This window comes from Carcharhinus amblyrhynchos, chromosome 27 (assembly GCF_965287045.1).
Source record: "Carcharhinus amblyrhynchos chromosome 27, sCarAmb.v2.hapA, whole genome shotgun sequence".
Classification (NCBI taxonomy): Eukaryota; Metazoa; Chordata; class Chondrichthyes; order Carcharhiniformes; family Carcharhinidae; genus Carcharhinus; species Carcharhinus amblyrhynchos.
The window spans coordinates 9,059,592-9,075,293 of record NC_137350.1 but is presented as its reverse complement, the minus strand read 5'-3'; the positions used below and the strand labels follow the sequence as shown (position 1 = coordinate 9,075,293).

The 15,702-nt window shown below is 41.6% G+C and overlaps 1 protein-coding gene across 1 annotated transcript in view; it reads left to right on the top strand.

The window, feature by feature from the left end:
* Nucleotides 1-15,702, top strand: part of myo1d (myosin 1D) — a 520,742-nt gene that overhangs the window by 324,900 nt on the left and 180,140 nt on the right. The window contains exon 19 of the mRNA XM_080213488.1: nucleotides 11,305-11,409. Coding sequence (XP_080069614.1) covers nucleotides 11,305-11,409 — 105 coding nt within the window. The remainder of the gene's footprint in view (nucleotides 1-11,304; nucleotides 11,410-15,702) is intronic.

Here is a 15,702-nt window from a genome sequence, read left to right as displayed (position 1 = left end):
GCTACACAAGATTCATACCATCAAATTGTTAATTTTAAAGTGTAAGCAATCAGAACATGGTATAATGAATTCAGTGTTACATCTCTGAGCTCATTCAGCCATGAGTATACCATTGCTTGCAGAATTGTTACTTAAGAGGCAGGAGAGAACTACGTTGTCCAGTCTTCACCTTTTATAGTTTTCAACAGTAAAGGATGTACTACTTTCCCAACAAAGGAAGATGTCATAAGGCAGGCACACAGGACCAGAAATGGTTTGATTGTGAGCAGGATAGAGGTTAGCATAATCACTCAATCATCAGGATCTTGGTATCCCGCAGAGGTTGCTAAGATGTAAAACCAGCCCAGATCAATTGTGAAAACACCCAATAGTGCAATTCATAGACAGAACCACATACAGAACCAAAGTCAACTGGGAGAGTTAAACAATGTCTCTGCGTCTGACATTCACGTCACATCTTGGACAACGCCAAAGTAAAGGTTCAACAGTGAGGACATGGGTGCAGGAGTCAAGATGAAGAACACATTAAGCAAAGTTCTGAGTTATCAGTGATCCAGAGGAGTTGTGAAGATCATCACAGTTAGGAGCAGAGGTTTACCATCAGAAAATCTGTTGAATAAATAGACTTGCACTATGTTTTCAAGATTCCTAGTTTTTTGTGTAATTGTAATTTAAATTTTGTTTTATTCCTGTGCAATTACTCTGAACCATAACATATTGTCCATATGTTTTCTGATTAATGCATTATGTTGTAATCTTTGGAAAAGAATGGGGATGTTACGGGCTCACTTTGAGACTAAGTGAAGTGTAACTGAAGGGAATTATGTCATGTCTCAGATGACCCTGGAGTTGTGGGTGTAGACTGGCAGAGTACTTGTGCAAACATGTTCCTGTACTTATGCGTATATATGTTCAGTTCAAGTTACATGATTTATTATATTAGTTTTCTTGTGACTCCAATATTAGTCACATACTAAAGGAGCATAAAATGCAGAATAGTATAAATACAGAGGCAAATCTGTGTGGGAAGAGAAGGAAAAGTCACGTATCTTAGAAGATTATGCGCAACTCTTCCATAATAACTGCGTGATTGGAGAATACATAAAAATATGGATTGATCTATTGCAGTGCTGTAATAATATGGTAGGCACTGCAGAAATAAACTGGTTAAGAACCAGGAGCTAAGCATTAAACAACAGTAGTCTGAATGTAAAGTATACTTTCAAGTACCATGACATATCTATTAATCTTTCACCTGTGTCGCACTGGGACCACAATACCTGTATTCAAACTGCCTCACATGAAAATGAAGGAAACTAAAAATTTAACATTATGTAAAATAGGCCTCTATCTATACTATTCTGCATTTTATGCTCCTTTAGTATGTGACTAATATAGGAGTCACAAGAATACCAACAAGTACAATAAATTATTGTAACTTGATCTGAACATATACTTGAATATCATGATTAAGGATAACAAATTTTTACTGAATTTAGGTTGGATATTAAATTAATTGATTAATGAAAGATGGGTGGGGTGGAGAAATTGCAAATACTGGAAATCTGAAATTAAATCAGAAGATGCTGTTTTACCAGCATTTTACCTAACAGCATCTGAAATAAAGACAAGTTAAAAATTTGGATATAGGCCCTTTAGCAAATGTTCCCCATTCTTTTAGATGCTGTCCGGTTTGCAGCTTATTTCCTGCCTGCACTGTTCTCATTTGCTTTATTTGCATTTCATACGCACTTCATTCTCACTCTGACAGTCTGATTAATTTAAATATCTCCCTTTGTTGATTACTGACCATTAGTAAATTAGAATTGTTTTTACTGACATTTTTTGCATAGAATTCCTTTAGCCTTTCATGAATTTGTGCCATTGTAGGTGACACTCACAGAGTTCAGGTATTGGCAAACATTTACATGGGTAAAGAAAATGAAAGCCCATCAAAAGGGGAAAGAATTTTGGCAGCTTGACATTGATCTTTAATTGAATTTGGTCACAAAGTAAGGATGCTTCTCAGCTCAACTCTTAAGATGTACAGAACTAGCTTCCATATCATGATAAATGCATCTTGTTTAATGTTAATTTGTTCCTTCCTCATCATTGTGAGGAAGGTGGCGGGATTGCTAAGCCATAATTTTTGTGCGTGTTTTTCTGTTGGGGATTAAGGGCATTGGGAGGAGAGTTATAAGAGAAATATATCCTTAAAAATCAGACTGACCAGCACAAGGAAATATATGAAATACATATTGGGTGTACGAAAGCCTACGGTCAAATGAGGCTCTTTTCATCTCCTGTCCAAGGGAGGCCGTAGGTTGGCTGAGGAGTTTCCATATCTTTCAAAAATCATTGAAATCAATCAGAAGTCAGAGTCAAAAGTAGCAGATATTCCCAATTACTAAAGAAAGAGGCAAGGGATGACGTTTCAAGTTACAGGACTGCAGAAAAGTAGAACAAGGAATCAGCTAAAGGATAAGATCTGAGTAGAAAGAATCAACACAAAGTTTAGAAAGAAATCATGTTAGACAAACCTATTGGACTCTTTCAAGGAGATCACAAGATGAACTTTCATTCATGCCTTGCTCTGCTTCAGAACATCTGGAACAAGTCAGGTGGTATACATCCAAGGAAGAAAGACAGCATGAATAAAAAGGAGAAGGCTAGAGAATGAGAACACATTTAGCATGAATCTTACCCTTCCCCCCTCCTTTGTCAACTGTGAGGGGAGGTTGAAGGCAATGTTTAAATCACTTGTAAATTATTGATTATGCTGGTGTGCACATACATATGATAGTGATACAGAACGCTACCACACCGTAGCCTCACTTGATTCTGGCATGGTTCAAAATTTATCAGTCTGCTGGCCTGGCATCCAATAATGGAGGAGCCAAATTCTCCTTAGAATGGGAAGCTGAGCATATCTGTACAAAAGACAAGGCTGAAGCATTTGTAATCATCTTCAACCAAAAGAGCTGAGTAAATGTTCCATCTCAGCCTTTTTCTGAGCTCCATCACAGACCCCAATCATCAGCCAATTCAAATCACTCCATGCAATAGCAAGAAAGCCAAAAGACATGGATACAGGAAAGATTATGTGCTTTGACAACATCCCAACTATAGCACTGGAGACTTGTTCTCCAGAAATATCTGTGCCCCAGTCAACCTGTTTCAGTACAGATTAATAACATCTAACCAACAGTGTGGAAAGTTGTCTTACTGTGATAAATCCATACAGGCCAATTAACATCCCATCAGTCTATTCTCAATCATCAACACATTGATGGAAGGTGTCATTGGCAGTGACACCAAATGGCAAATACACAGCAATTACCTGCTAACTGATGTTCTGCTTGTGTGCTACCAGGAACACTTGGCACCAGACCTTTTTAAGCCATTGCTTCAAACATGGATAAAAGAACTCAATTCTAAAGGTGGGTTGAGAGCGACTGCCCTTGACATCAAAGCAGTATTTAACTGAGCGTGGTATCAAGGAACTGCAGTAAAATTGACGTTGATGGGAATCAGCAGGGAAACTGCTCATTGGCTGGTGTCGGGACCGGTGCAAAGAAAGATGGCTGTGGTTGTTGGAGACCGGTTATCTCAGCCCCAGGACATCACTGCAGGTGTTCTTCAACTTAGTGTCCTAGGTCTAACCATTTACTGTTGCTTCATCAATGACTGTGCTCCATCATTAGATCAGAAATAGGGATTCTTGTTGATGATTGCCGTGTTCAGAATCATTCACAATCCTCAAATACTGAAGCAATCCGTGCTTGCATGTAGTGAGACCTGGATAAAATTCAGCAATGGGCTGATAAGTGCAATAACATTTAAACCACACTAATGCCAGACAATGGGGTGGCGCAGTGGTTAGCACTGCTGCCTCTCAGCACCTGGGACCCGGGTTTGATTCCCGGCTTGGGTCACTGTCTGTGTGGAGTTTGCACATTCTTCCCGTGTGTGCGTGGTTTTCCTCTGGGTGTTCCGGTTTCCTCCCACAGTCCAAAGATGTGCGGGTTAGGTGGATTGACCGTGCTAAAATTGTCCTTTGGTGTCAGGGGGACTAGCTAAGGTAAATGCATGGAGGGTCTATTTTTTTCTTAAATATATTCAGTGACTTGGCCCTCCATGCCTTCTGTTGTAGAGAATTCCACAGGTTCACCAATCTGAGTGAAGAGGTTACTCCTCACCTCAGTTCTAAATGGCCTACCATGTATCTTGCGACTGTGGACAAAGTCGCTATGTTCAGTTCCTATGACAACAGCTGTTGCCTAGCCACACTCTTTATCTCTGTCCTTCTCAAACATTTCAGGCTAAACCAGACCATTCACAACTTTTGTATCCTATTTGACACAAAGAAGAGCACTTCCACTTTATCACCAAGACCACCTACATGCACATCCACAACATGACCTGAATATGATCCTACCTTAGCTCATCTGCACTGAAACCTTTTTCCATAATCCTTGTTATCTCTAGACTTGACCATTCTGATGCATCCTATTGACCTCCTGCTTAAAATTCTGCCACCCATATTCATACTATGTTCCATGCCCTCACATCATCCATGCTCGTTGACCTACATCGACTTCTCAGTTTTCAAATTCTCATCTTTATTTTCAAATCCCTCCATGGCTTTGCATTTTCCTATTTTGATAACAATCTCCAGCCCTACAACCCTTCAGGCTTCTCCAATTCTGGCTGCTTGCATATCCCTAATTTCAATTGGCGACCATTGACAGCCATTGCCTTCAACTACATAATTGCCTGGTTGGCTCTGGAATTTTCTTCCTATAGCCATAGCCTTTACCTCCCTCTTCAAGACTGTTCTTATAACCTACCTCTTTGATCAAGTTTTTGGTCATTTGTCCAGATATCATCATATGTTTGGTAACATTCCTGTGAAAAACTCTGGGGCATCTTATTATGTTAAAGGTGCTATAAATGCAAGTCTTTTTGACTGCGATAGGAGAGATAGAGAAGATATCAGATGAACTGGTTACTTCCTATGTAATTGAATGTTATGATTTCCTATTGATGAATGCCAAGCTTTATTTTTAAGCTGCTTTTCATTCTGCAATATATCACTCAACATGCTTTGTTGGCTTTAACCCTGTCTGGTGTCCTTTCCTTCCCTTTGGTATCTCAGGCCAGATTTTGGGTCATGCTGCTTCCGGCAGATGAAATATTAAACTGTAAAATCCTGCTGACATTAAATGTCAACGAGTGGCTTGATCCTTTCACAGTCAGTGCAAAATGCAAATTTATGGAACACCTGACCTCCTTCAATCTTTACGTCCTCCTAAAGCATGCGGAATTTTAAAATCCAAGCTTGGCATCTCTGACCCATTACTTTGTCTTCTACATTATTACTTCTATCTTGATGCTGTATTCCAGAGCTTGCAGCCCTTCACGTAGTAATTAATGTTAAAAAGAGACTTGCCAGATGTAGATTTCTGAAATGGATGTCTCTGTTTTGCATCCATTATCCTTGTATTGCATAGACCTACTGACAAAGTGACTGGATCAGCCACAGGGATTGTGCTGACACCAGGTCGTAGTGAAATTATAAGCTACTCCCCAACATTAATGTGTGAAGAAATCTATGTATCATTTTAAAAAGAGACCTTAAATTTCCTGCAGGAGCAAAGTGCAGCTGTTGTGAGTCTTCTTCCCTTGGCGACACCATCAGCAGTGCATTTTTAAACAGCATTTTAATTTATTCGAATGTGCAATGTTGGACCAACTCGATAGTTAGTAAAGAGATGCAGGACACCAATTAAATACTGTTACTGACAAAAGTACCCAGCCAATAAAACACCAGTTATGTTTAAGATGTTGAAATTTGCAATTATTTAGATAAATGTAATGCAACTATGAAATGTATGAGATCGTTATGTTTTTGGGACTGTGTCTTTAAACCCAAGGTAAAATTTGGAGGTCATGTGACCTGTTCTATTGTCTGCCAGACGGTAAACCTTGGTTAGGGTTAAAGTTTGAATGTTAGCCATCAGAGAGAGACTAAGATTGTTTTCCCAGGAACAAGGTGTGTGATATTTACCAGTGAAGACAATGGCGCATGTGTTAACAATGTAGACTGAGAAAAGTCCCATGCTGAGAACATGTGTTATAAAGAGTTGTCTCTTAAGCCAACCATTTAGTTCCAAGATAAAAGGAAGTTGGGCTGTCAAGGATGGCTAATTATATTTCAACCTAGATGTGTTAACCTTTCTTCCATGTCTTTCCAAATGAGTGAGGAGCCCACATTGTAACAGTACCAAATTCTGTGTTCATGTGCAAGAATGATACCCTATGACCTGATAAAACCTAAAGCAATGGATAAAATGGTGCCATTGTTTGGTCAATTAAATTGATTTCATGCCAGTCACGAGTAGAGCCTGAATGCATTGGGATCAGACAACTGCTTGTGCACAGTTTAAATACAAGGGCTGTTTACATGCATGTGCAAAGAATTTCCAGCACTGCTTTCACCATTCTACAAGTTGTTAATGTCACAACACTAATAAACACTGCTAACCAATTCAATTAGAGGTGCAAAGAAGAGATGGAGACCAATGGGCCTTGCAGCATATTAACAGATATGCAAACTTCGAAGCAACTTCTTTAGTGGTTCAATGAGCTGATAAATTGCCCAGTATGATTCTATATAGATCAGTGTTTCAGGTATATAGTTGTTGTAATTGCCTGCACATTCCAAGGGAAGTCATCCTGGATGTTTGTTCCTGAGCATCATATGTTCCTTTGATCTTTATTAAAGCATGGTGGTCATAACTGACCAAGTGTCAATGCCAACTCCCCTTTTACTCCTTTGCCTTCTTCTCAGACAGTCCCTTGGGATTAAGAAAGACTTATTTCTGTTCCGTTTTGATGGATCCTGAGATGGCCGATAAGTCCAATGCAGTCTGCAGACTTTGCCATGTGTGGGGCAGGTGGGTCTTGAGGAAGCAAACAGAATAAGGTGTTTGGAGGTTTGTGTGTTATCTCCAGCACCTCACTATCACCTCTACATGCTCCTAATAAAATCCCTTGATGTGCTGTTTGCCTTTCTGAATAACCCTCTCAATTTTGGTTGGTCACATGCCAGGGAGTCCCTGGGTTGGCCAGAATGTTTTGAGGACACCCCTGAAGTGTTTCCATTCTATTCCAGGGAGTTTCCTGCCATGTCCAGGTTCTGAGTAAAGCAATTGCTTTTGGAGTCTATGTCATGTAGGTAAACAATATGGCCTGCCCGCAAAGCTGGTTTTGAATGATTAGTACTTCAGTGCTGGGCGTATTGACTTGGTGCGGTTGGATTGCCTTTCTTGCTATCGGAGTTTAAGGATCCTTGTGAAGGCTTCCCCTTTACACCCAAATGAAGAGTGGCCATTTGGGCCAATTGCACAATGGATGTTGTGTCCATAGGTGCAAATCCCACAAGAGTCAGTGCTTTCAGAGGACTTGAGAAAGAAGCTTGCTGGCGACCTGCGTAAGACTGTTACATCACCCTGATCATTTATTGAGAGTGTGTTTATTCGATGGGTCAAACTAAAAATATCTGATGGTCCTGTCCTCTTCTCTTCATGACCCCTTGACCAATGTGTCATCAAAAGTAATTTACTAAGCAGAGATTATTTCATAAATCCCATTCTAAAATGAGGGGCCTGACTCCCTTTACCCCACACTCAAATCAGTAAGCTATATTGGTGCTGGGAATGCAGCATTTCGAGCTCTGAGAAGATAAATTGCCATAGTATGTTATTCTCTGTGAGAACTAAGTATAGCTTCACTGCAGCTGAAAAAAAATCAAGGAGTTCTGCAGTGCAGTTATCCTGCCTTCGAACAGAAGAGGACTGCATGAAACCCAGTGCTAATGATTGAAATATTGGTAAAAATGAAGCAAGGAATGGAGTTTGTATCTTATCCTCCTCCTTACTGTTGGAAGTTTGAAGTGAGAATTGAAAGTGATGGAAATGTGAAATAAGTCTAATCACAACTGAAAGAGAAAAGATAACCGTCATCAGAACTTATTTCATAAAAGCATTGACTTATGTTTTTTCTTCAGTGTTTTAGGATTTTATTCATGCCAAAGGAACAGAACAAGTTAGGAACTTGTCCTTACACCCTCTCTGTTGCATCAAATCCTGTACCGAAAGCAATTCTTAATTACTTTCATTAAGAGAGGTGGAGAAATATTTGTAAACCAAAAAAATGTTGAAGAGCATGGGGATAAGGAAAGAGAATGGCCCTGGTATTACTGGTACGAGTCGCCCAAGGCTCATAAGATTGCGCCCGTGGCCAACGGGAATGCAATTCTGCCAGCCTCATTCCCCCTGCCTCAATTTTGGGGCGACCGTGCCAGTAAAATCAGGGCCAGTGGGTCTAAGTGTGGCTAACTCATGCTAAATATTGGCATGGGTGCAGTACAATGAATAGCCTCCTTGTTGTAAGATTTTATTATTTCATCATTGTTCCTACACTGTGTACTTCCCTTATTTTTCACTTTTTGTAAAGAGATACAAATGTAACTGAAGACAGAGATAAGTGACATTTATGAAATTGTGGCACAGTAGTAATGTCACTGGACAAAGAAGCTGAGGCTAATGCTCTGCGGGCAGGCACCAGATAAAATCCTACTTTATGGGCAGCTGGTGGAATTTAAATTCAATTAATACAGTGCGGAACTGAAATCTAGTGGCTGATTCTCCCAAAAGTGCTGTATTGCCGGGAAAACGGTCCTAGATCGCGCCAGTTCTGACAGGTCAGCTTCTCAGCCGAATCTGTGCACTCTGTACAATACAGAGGACCCAGTCGTGAATCTCATTAAAAACCCAGGGGGGCAGGACCTATTCGTGCTGGAGTTCTGGGCATGCACAATGGCCCCAAACTGTCAAACTCCTGTTTGCTGGCAGCCTGAATGCTGGTCAGCCCAGGACCCCCGCATTGTTGGCCCTTCAGTCCCCCCCATGGCCCGATCGCGGCCCCCACAACAATACCCAGGTCAGCCATGCCCCCTCTCTGTCCTGGAGCACCACGATGCTCAGGCTCCAAACACCAGCAGTGATGATTTCCACCCCCCAACCCCCTCACCCTGGCCTAAACCGCTCCCTGCCCCCCCACCCCAGCCCACCCGAATTGCTACCCTCCCTCCATCCCAGACCCATCACCATGCAAAGTGGCAGTGGGACCCCCACCCCTCCCGATTGCACCCAGGCCCTGCCCACAATAGGCCATGCCCCCTCGGCTCTGTCCAAAGGAACCCCCTGCTGCCTGACTCCCTGGAGTGCCCCAATTGCCCCCTCCATTATTCCAGCAGGGTCTCCCACTAGTTCCCCGAACATGGGGAGCTAATCTGAACTCTGCCAGCATGAAGTACTCCTGGCAGGGTGGAAGATTGGATCGGCACCTGAAAGGTCCCGATAATTAATAAAATAGATCTTAAAAAAAGTTTAAATGACTTGCCTGCCTTCCTGCCAATTTCCAGCATGGTCTGGCAGGCGACTGCTTGCTGCTTTTGGGAGATGTGCATGTGTTCCCCGCGCATGTGCAAATTCCCATTCAAGGCCACAGATGCACATCTCCCAACCAGACCTGCCAGAAAAGTAGCTGACGCGGATAGCAGAATCATGCCCTAGTCTCTGACCACTGAATTATCATTGTTTGTTGTAAAACCTATCTGATTCACTGATGTCCTTTAGGGGAGGAATTGGGAAACTATTACATTGGTATTGTTGCTGGACTAGTAATCCAGAGACTGGGGTAATGCTCTAGGGACCCAGGTTCGAATCCCATTGTGGCAATTTCAATTCAAAAATATCTGGAATTAAAGCTCTAAGGATGACCATGAAACTATTGCTGTTTGTCATAAAAACCCAAGTGGTTTAATCTGGACTAATGTCCTTTAGAGAAGGAAATCTGCCATCCTTAACTGGTCTGACCTGCAGTGACTCCAGACTCATTGTAATCTGGTTGACTCTTGCATCCCATGGACCAGAACCATAGAATTCCTAGTGTAGAAAGAGGACATTCGGCCCATCAAGTCAGCACTGACTCTAAAAGCGCACCCCACTCTCACTTCTGCCCAATCCCATTAGCCCCACGTATTTATCATGGCTAATCCACCTAACCTGCAGATCTTCGTAGAATGGGAATAAAGCAGAGCACCCAGAGGAAATCCACACCAGCTTGGGGAGAACGTTCAAACTCTGCACAGTCACCCAAGGCAGGAATTGAACCTGGGCTCCTGTTGCTGAGAGGCAGCAGTGCTAATCACAGTGCTACCATGCCACCCTCTGAAATGGCCCATCAAGTCATTCAGTTCAAGGGCAATTAGGGGTGGGTAATAAATGCTGGCCTTTCCAGTGACATCCACAACCCATCAAAAATAACCGCATAAAATATTTTTAAAAACACTTAATTTTAATTTCCTTTTTGATAATTGTAACATTTTTGTTGGAAGAGTCAAATATTTGAAGCAGAGAAAAATAACCATGATGGGAAGAGAGCAGACCAGTGGGTTCAGTTTTAGATTGCGTGTTGGCATTGACATGAATGACAAATAGCCCCCTCCTATGCTGTCAAATTCTGTCGTCCTTCTTGGGACTTTGATCTGAGAAAGAGAACATAAAAATAGATCCTAGACACTGTCTAAAGACAAGTGTTGGACATGACTTTCCTGAGGTCATATACCCAGCGTAGGAAAGAATCAGATGTCTAGGGATTTGATTTTTCCACTGTGTCAGGTTGCTACCACAGGCCTGAAAAAGTTTGTTGCCTGATCAAGCAGAATCTATTTCCAGTCTGTCAGGCTGAGAATGATAGTGTGTGAAACTAAATTGCAAAACATTTTAATCACTAAATGTAACATGACTCCAAATTTACAAATTGTACGTCATTTTCCCTTTTCACAACTTTCACAAGCCTTGAAGAATCAATTTGTTTTGTTAATGTATTATTCCTGAAAGTGGTTTTTTTTTCACATTTGCAAATGAAGTGAGTTGCCTCAATTTAAGGGATAGTCCTCCTGGGATTTCTGTCTTCAAGTCACAATTTCAAGATTGGTTTCACCTTCGTAGTGGCTCCATAATTTCCAATTAAATTTTTAATTACCAATTTTTTCTTCATGTTTAAAAAGTTATGGTAGTTTTGAAACATAATTGTTCTGAACAGCAAAAAGCAGGATTATCTCATGTTGGTGGGATTACAATCACGGTCATTTTGGTGAAGGGCTAGAAGTCAGCAACTGTCTTTGTGATGGGACTGAAAAAGTCGCTTACCAGCGCTTGGTTACTTTTTCAGAAACGGGATAACCCACAGATGACACCTGCCTTCTCTGCAAGAGCCAGTGAGCTGAAGCGAAAAGACAAATACATGAACACACTCTTTTCCAGTCATGTACGGAAGGTAAGCGCATGATTTATTTTGACGGCAAGTTGACAGAAGCATCTCAATTCTCATCAGTCTGTATAACTTTTTCATTCCCAATAATTCAGTGAGTAAATCACCTGTTGTGATACAGGAGAACATAGAGCCTGAATTAGCTGATCTCAGATGGTTACAATCATTGTCAATTAACCCAGAAGGGAAATAAATGAAATCAGCAAACATTCTATATGATTAAGTGAAGAAAAGATTCTGTCAGCCATCTATCTAGCTGTTCTCACAAACTCTAAATGACCAACTCATTCAAATCTATCCAATGCTATTTTCAATTTTGGTAAAATAAATCACTAGTTTGGTCTCAGCTGGAGTATTGTTCTCTGCGTTATGCCGTGGGAAGGAGTCAAGGCCTTTGAAAGGATTCAGGGAAGATCTGCAAGATTAGTACCAAGTTGAGGGACTCCAGTTATGTGGAGAGATGATTGTTGTGAAAATTTTCTTTTTAGTGGAAAGGAAGATAAAGGGAGTTTTCAAAGAGGGATCTGGACAGAGAAGGTAATTCTTCGCATTGGTAGAAGCGTTAAGAATCAGAGGATACTGATTTATTATAAGTGACAAAAGAACCAAAGGTGACATGGAGCTGGGAGGAGGAGAACCTTTTTTACACAGTAAAGGGTTAAGATCTGAATGAACACCTGAAGAATCAGGGAGATGAGATGGTTTTTTTTCGCATGGCAAGTTATACTGCCTGCATTGCTTGAAAAGGTGATGGAAGCACATTTAATAGTTTTTAAAATGGAAGGGAAAGATTTGTCAAGATATTTCGAGCAGGACTGAATGGGTAGTTCTTTCAAAGAACTGATACAAGCATGATGAGCCAAAGGGCCACCTCTGCATTATATGATTCCATAACATTTACTCACCATTTGCCTCCAAAGTTCCCTTGGCAGTTCACCACCCAGCTTCCCCCAATCTTTATGTCAAGTGATCAAAACTGTTTCCAGTGGCTCAATCTAGAAAACTTGCTGAGATTTCTGACAAGATTCAAAACAAAGAAGCCCATTTGGATGAGATACTGGCTCGATTGAGCCACAGTATAGTGAGTTGTGGGGGGGAGATATCAGCTTTCAGAGTGTGACTTATCAAGACTTGCTCAAAGGCAGTTAGGGATTGGAAACAAATGTTGGCTGTGCTTGCAATGCTCACCTCCCATGTAAATTTAGAAAAACATGCATAAGGAGGAAGTGTTCTGAGAATGGAGGATGTTGGTTGTCCACATGACCTGCTCCTTTACTCTGAACAGTCTTTAGTTAAAACTCTTCATTTGGAAATCAAGCAGGAGCTATTCAATATAAGATAATCTTGCGCTCAAAATAACTACTGCATTTGACATCAGTACTTTACAGTAATGTGCAAGTGCATCATTCCCAAACGGTGACATTTTCTTAATAAGAACAGAAAAAAAAACAAAAGCTTTTAAACATGAGATGGAAAAATAGACGCTGCCTGTTTGAGTAGTCACAGAATTATTTTCTAGTAAATGCCTAACAGATGTACACTGAAATTAACATTCAGAAATATTCACAATGTCAGCAGATGTGCTGCTAACTTTCTCAGTGCAGGAGAGAAAACATTTTTACAACATGCATATATTTCATAATGCAGTGTATCAAATATAGTGGCTGCTTTAAAAGATTTTTGAGCTGCACTTCAGCGCACATAGAGAAGATATTCTAATTCTCTCTAATTTCTCAGTCTCGCCTCCAATGAGTTGGCTGGATTGAGAGATGGAGCAAGATTACAATAAGGATGTCATTCTGACTTTGAGACTGAGACTTGAATGAGAGGAGCTATATTCTCCCTAACACGCATAAGGTAAAACTCTACTGAACCTGGAGATGCTTGATGCTAATGGAGAAGTGTGCTCAAATTGAAGAAAGTCTTTAATTTCCCAACTATTTTGATAAACACAAGATATTCTCAAATATTCTCAGATATTGTGACTTTGTGGACTACCATGGAAGTAAGAAGGCTACATGTTGGTTCAAATGGTTAGGGAAAAAAATGGAAGAGTTCAGGCTGGCAAAGAACATTTTTTTTAAACAGTGCTGGAAATATTCATCAGGTCTAGCAGCATATGTGGAAAGAGAAACAGGGTTAATATTTCATTCTTTCCATTTCTGATCTCCAGCATCCTGAGTATTTTGTTTTTGTCCTTTAATGTTTATGTCTGGCCCGATGATTTTTCTCTGACCCACTAACTGACTGGAGTAAAATGCCAACTTGAATGTATTGCTTTTACTGCACAACTTCAGAACATCCCAAACAACTCACCTGCTAAAGAAATATTTTTGAAGTGTGGCTATGACAGCCGATTTGCAGACTACAATATCCCACAAACAGCAATGAGATAAACTACAGATAATATGTTGATTGAAGGATATTGGCAAGGGCATCATAAGCAGTTTATAACAAGGATTCAAGGTCTCAAGATACAGAGTAGGTAATTTATGACTGAGACATGGAGAAACCTCTTCTCTCAAAGTATGGTGAATTTATGGAATTCTCTGCCACAGAAGGTTGTGGAGGTTGAATAGATGAAATGGATAGATCTCTAGGCTGTAAAGGTGTTGAGAGGTATGGGAAGAATGCATGAATATGTTGTTGAGCTAGATGATGAGCCATGATATTAAATGGTGGAGTAGACTTGAAGGGCTGAATATCCTGCTCCAGTTCCTATACAAAGAACAACACAACACGGGAAACAGGCCCTTTGGCCCAACGAGCCCATGCCGCCATTTTAACATTGTGAGTTCCCTCTTCCACCCATGACATAAGAACGTAAGAAATAGGAGCAGGAGTAGGCCATCTAGCCCTTCGAGCCCGCCCCACCATTCAATAAGATCATGGCTGATCTGTCATGGCTCAGTTCCACTTTCCCGCCCTCTCCCCATAACCCTTAATCCCCTTGCCTATCAAAAACCTATCAACCCGCGTCTTAAATATATTTAGCGAGGCAGCCTCCACTACTTCAACGGGCAGAGAATTCCAGAGATTCACCACCCTTTGAGTGAAGAAGTTCCTCCTCACCTCCGTTCTAAACTGCCCCCTCCTTATCTTGAGGCTGTGCCCTCTAGTCCTACTGTCCTTTCTGAGCAGGAAGAGCCTCTCCACCTTTATCCTATCCATCCCTTTCATCATCTTATACGTCTCAATGAGATCTCCCCTCATTCTTCTAAACTCTAACGAGTACAAGCCTAGTTTATTCAGCCTCTCCTCATAGTTCAACCCCCTCAACTCCGGTATCAGCCTAGTAAACCTCCTCTGCACTCCCCCCAAGGCCAAAATATCCTTGCGTAAGTGCGGCGACCAAAACTGCACACAGTACTCCAGCTGTGGCCTCACCAGTGCCCTGTACAGTTGCAGCAAGACCTCCCTACTTTTATATTCAATCCCCCTTGTTATAAAGGCCAGCATCCCATTTGCCTTCCTGACCACCTGCTGCACCTGCAAGCTGGATTTTTGCGATTCGTGCGCAAGGACCCCAAGGTCCCTCTGCACTGTTGCATGCAGCAGTTTTTTGCCATGTAAGTAATAGTCCTTCCTACCATTATTCCTACCAAAGTGGACAACTTCACACTTGCTAACGTTAAATTCCATTTGCCAGTTCCTGGCCCATTCACCCAGCCTATCTAGATCCTTCTGCAGACTTTCCACACCCTCCGCACAATTTGCCGTTCCACCAATCTTGGTGTCATCAGCAAATTTTGACACCATACACTCGGTTCCCTCCTCCAGATCATCTATATAAATGGTAAATAGCTGAGGCCCCAGCACTGATCCCTGGGGCACTCCACTAGTCACCAACCGCCAATCCGAATAGGAGGTGACCTTTGTCTACGCTTATGCACTCCACATTGGTAACCAGATTGAGAGGAGACTAATTTAGGGACAATTTGTTACACCAGTCAGCCTAAGAGCACATCTTTGGGGTGTGGGAGGAAACCGGAGCACCCGGAGAAAACCCACGCAAGCACGGGGACAATGCGCAAACTCCTACAGATACTGGCCCAAATCCATGTATCTGCACAGCAAACAGTGATAGTCACTGAACTGTCGTGTTGCCTATCAGCTGGTTCAGTTTAAGCGAACACTAACGACGTGAAGCACTAGGCTACTCTGGAAACATCCAAGAGCAGCCCTCGTACGACCTATCGCATGTATGCCCCTTGTTGGACAACAAGGCGGACCGAAGCACCTGTGGATTAAAAGAGATAACATGCACATCTTATGCAAACATTCAAGGGAATCCCCAGA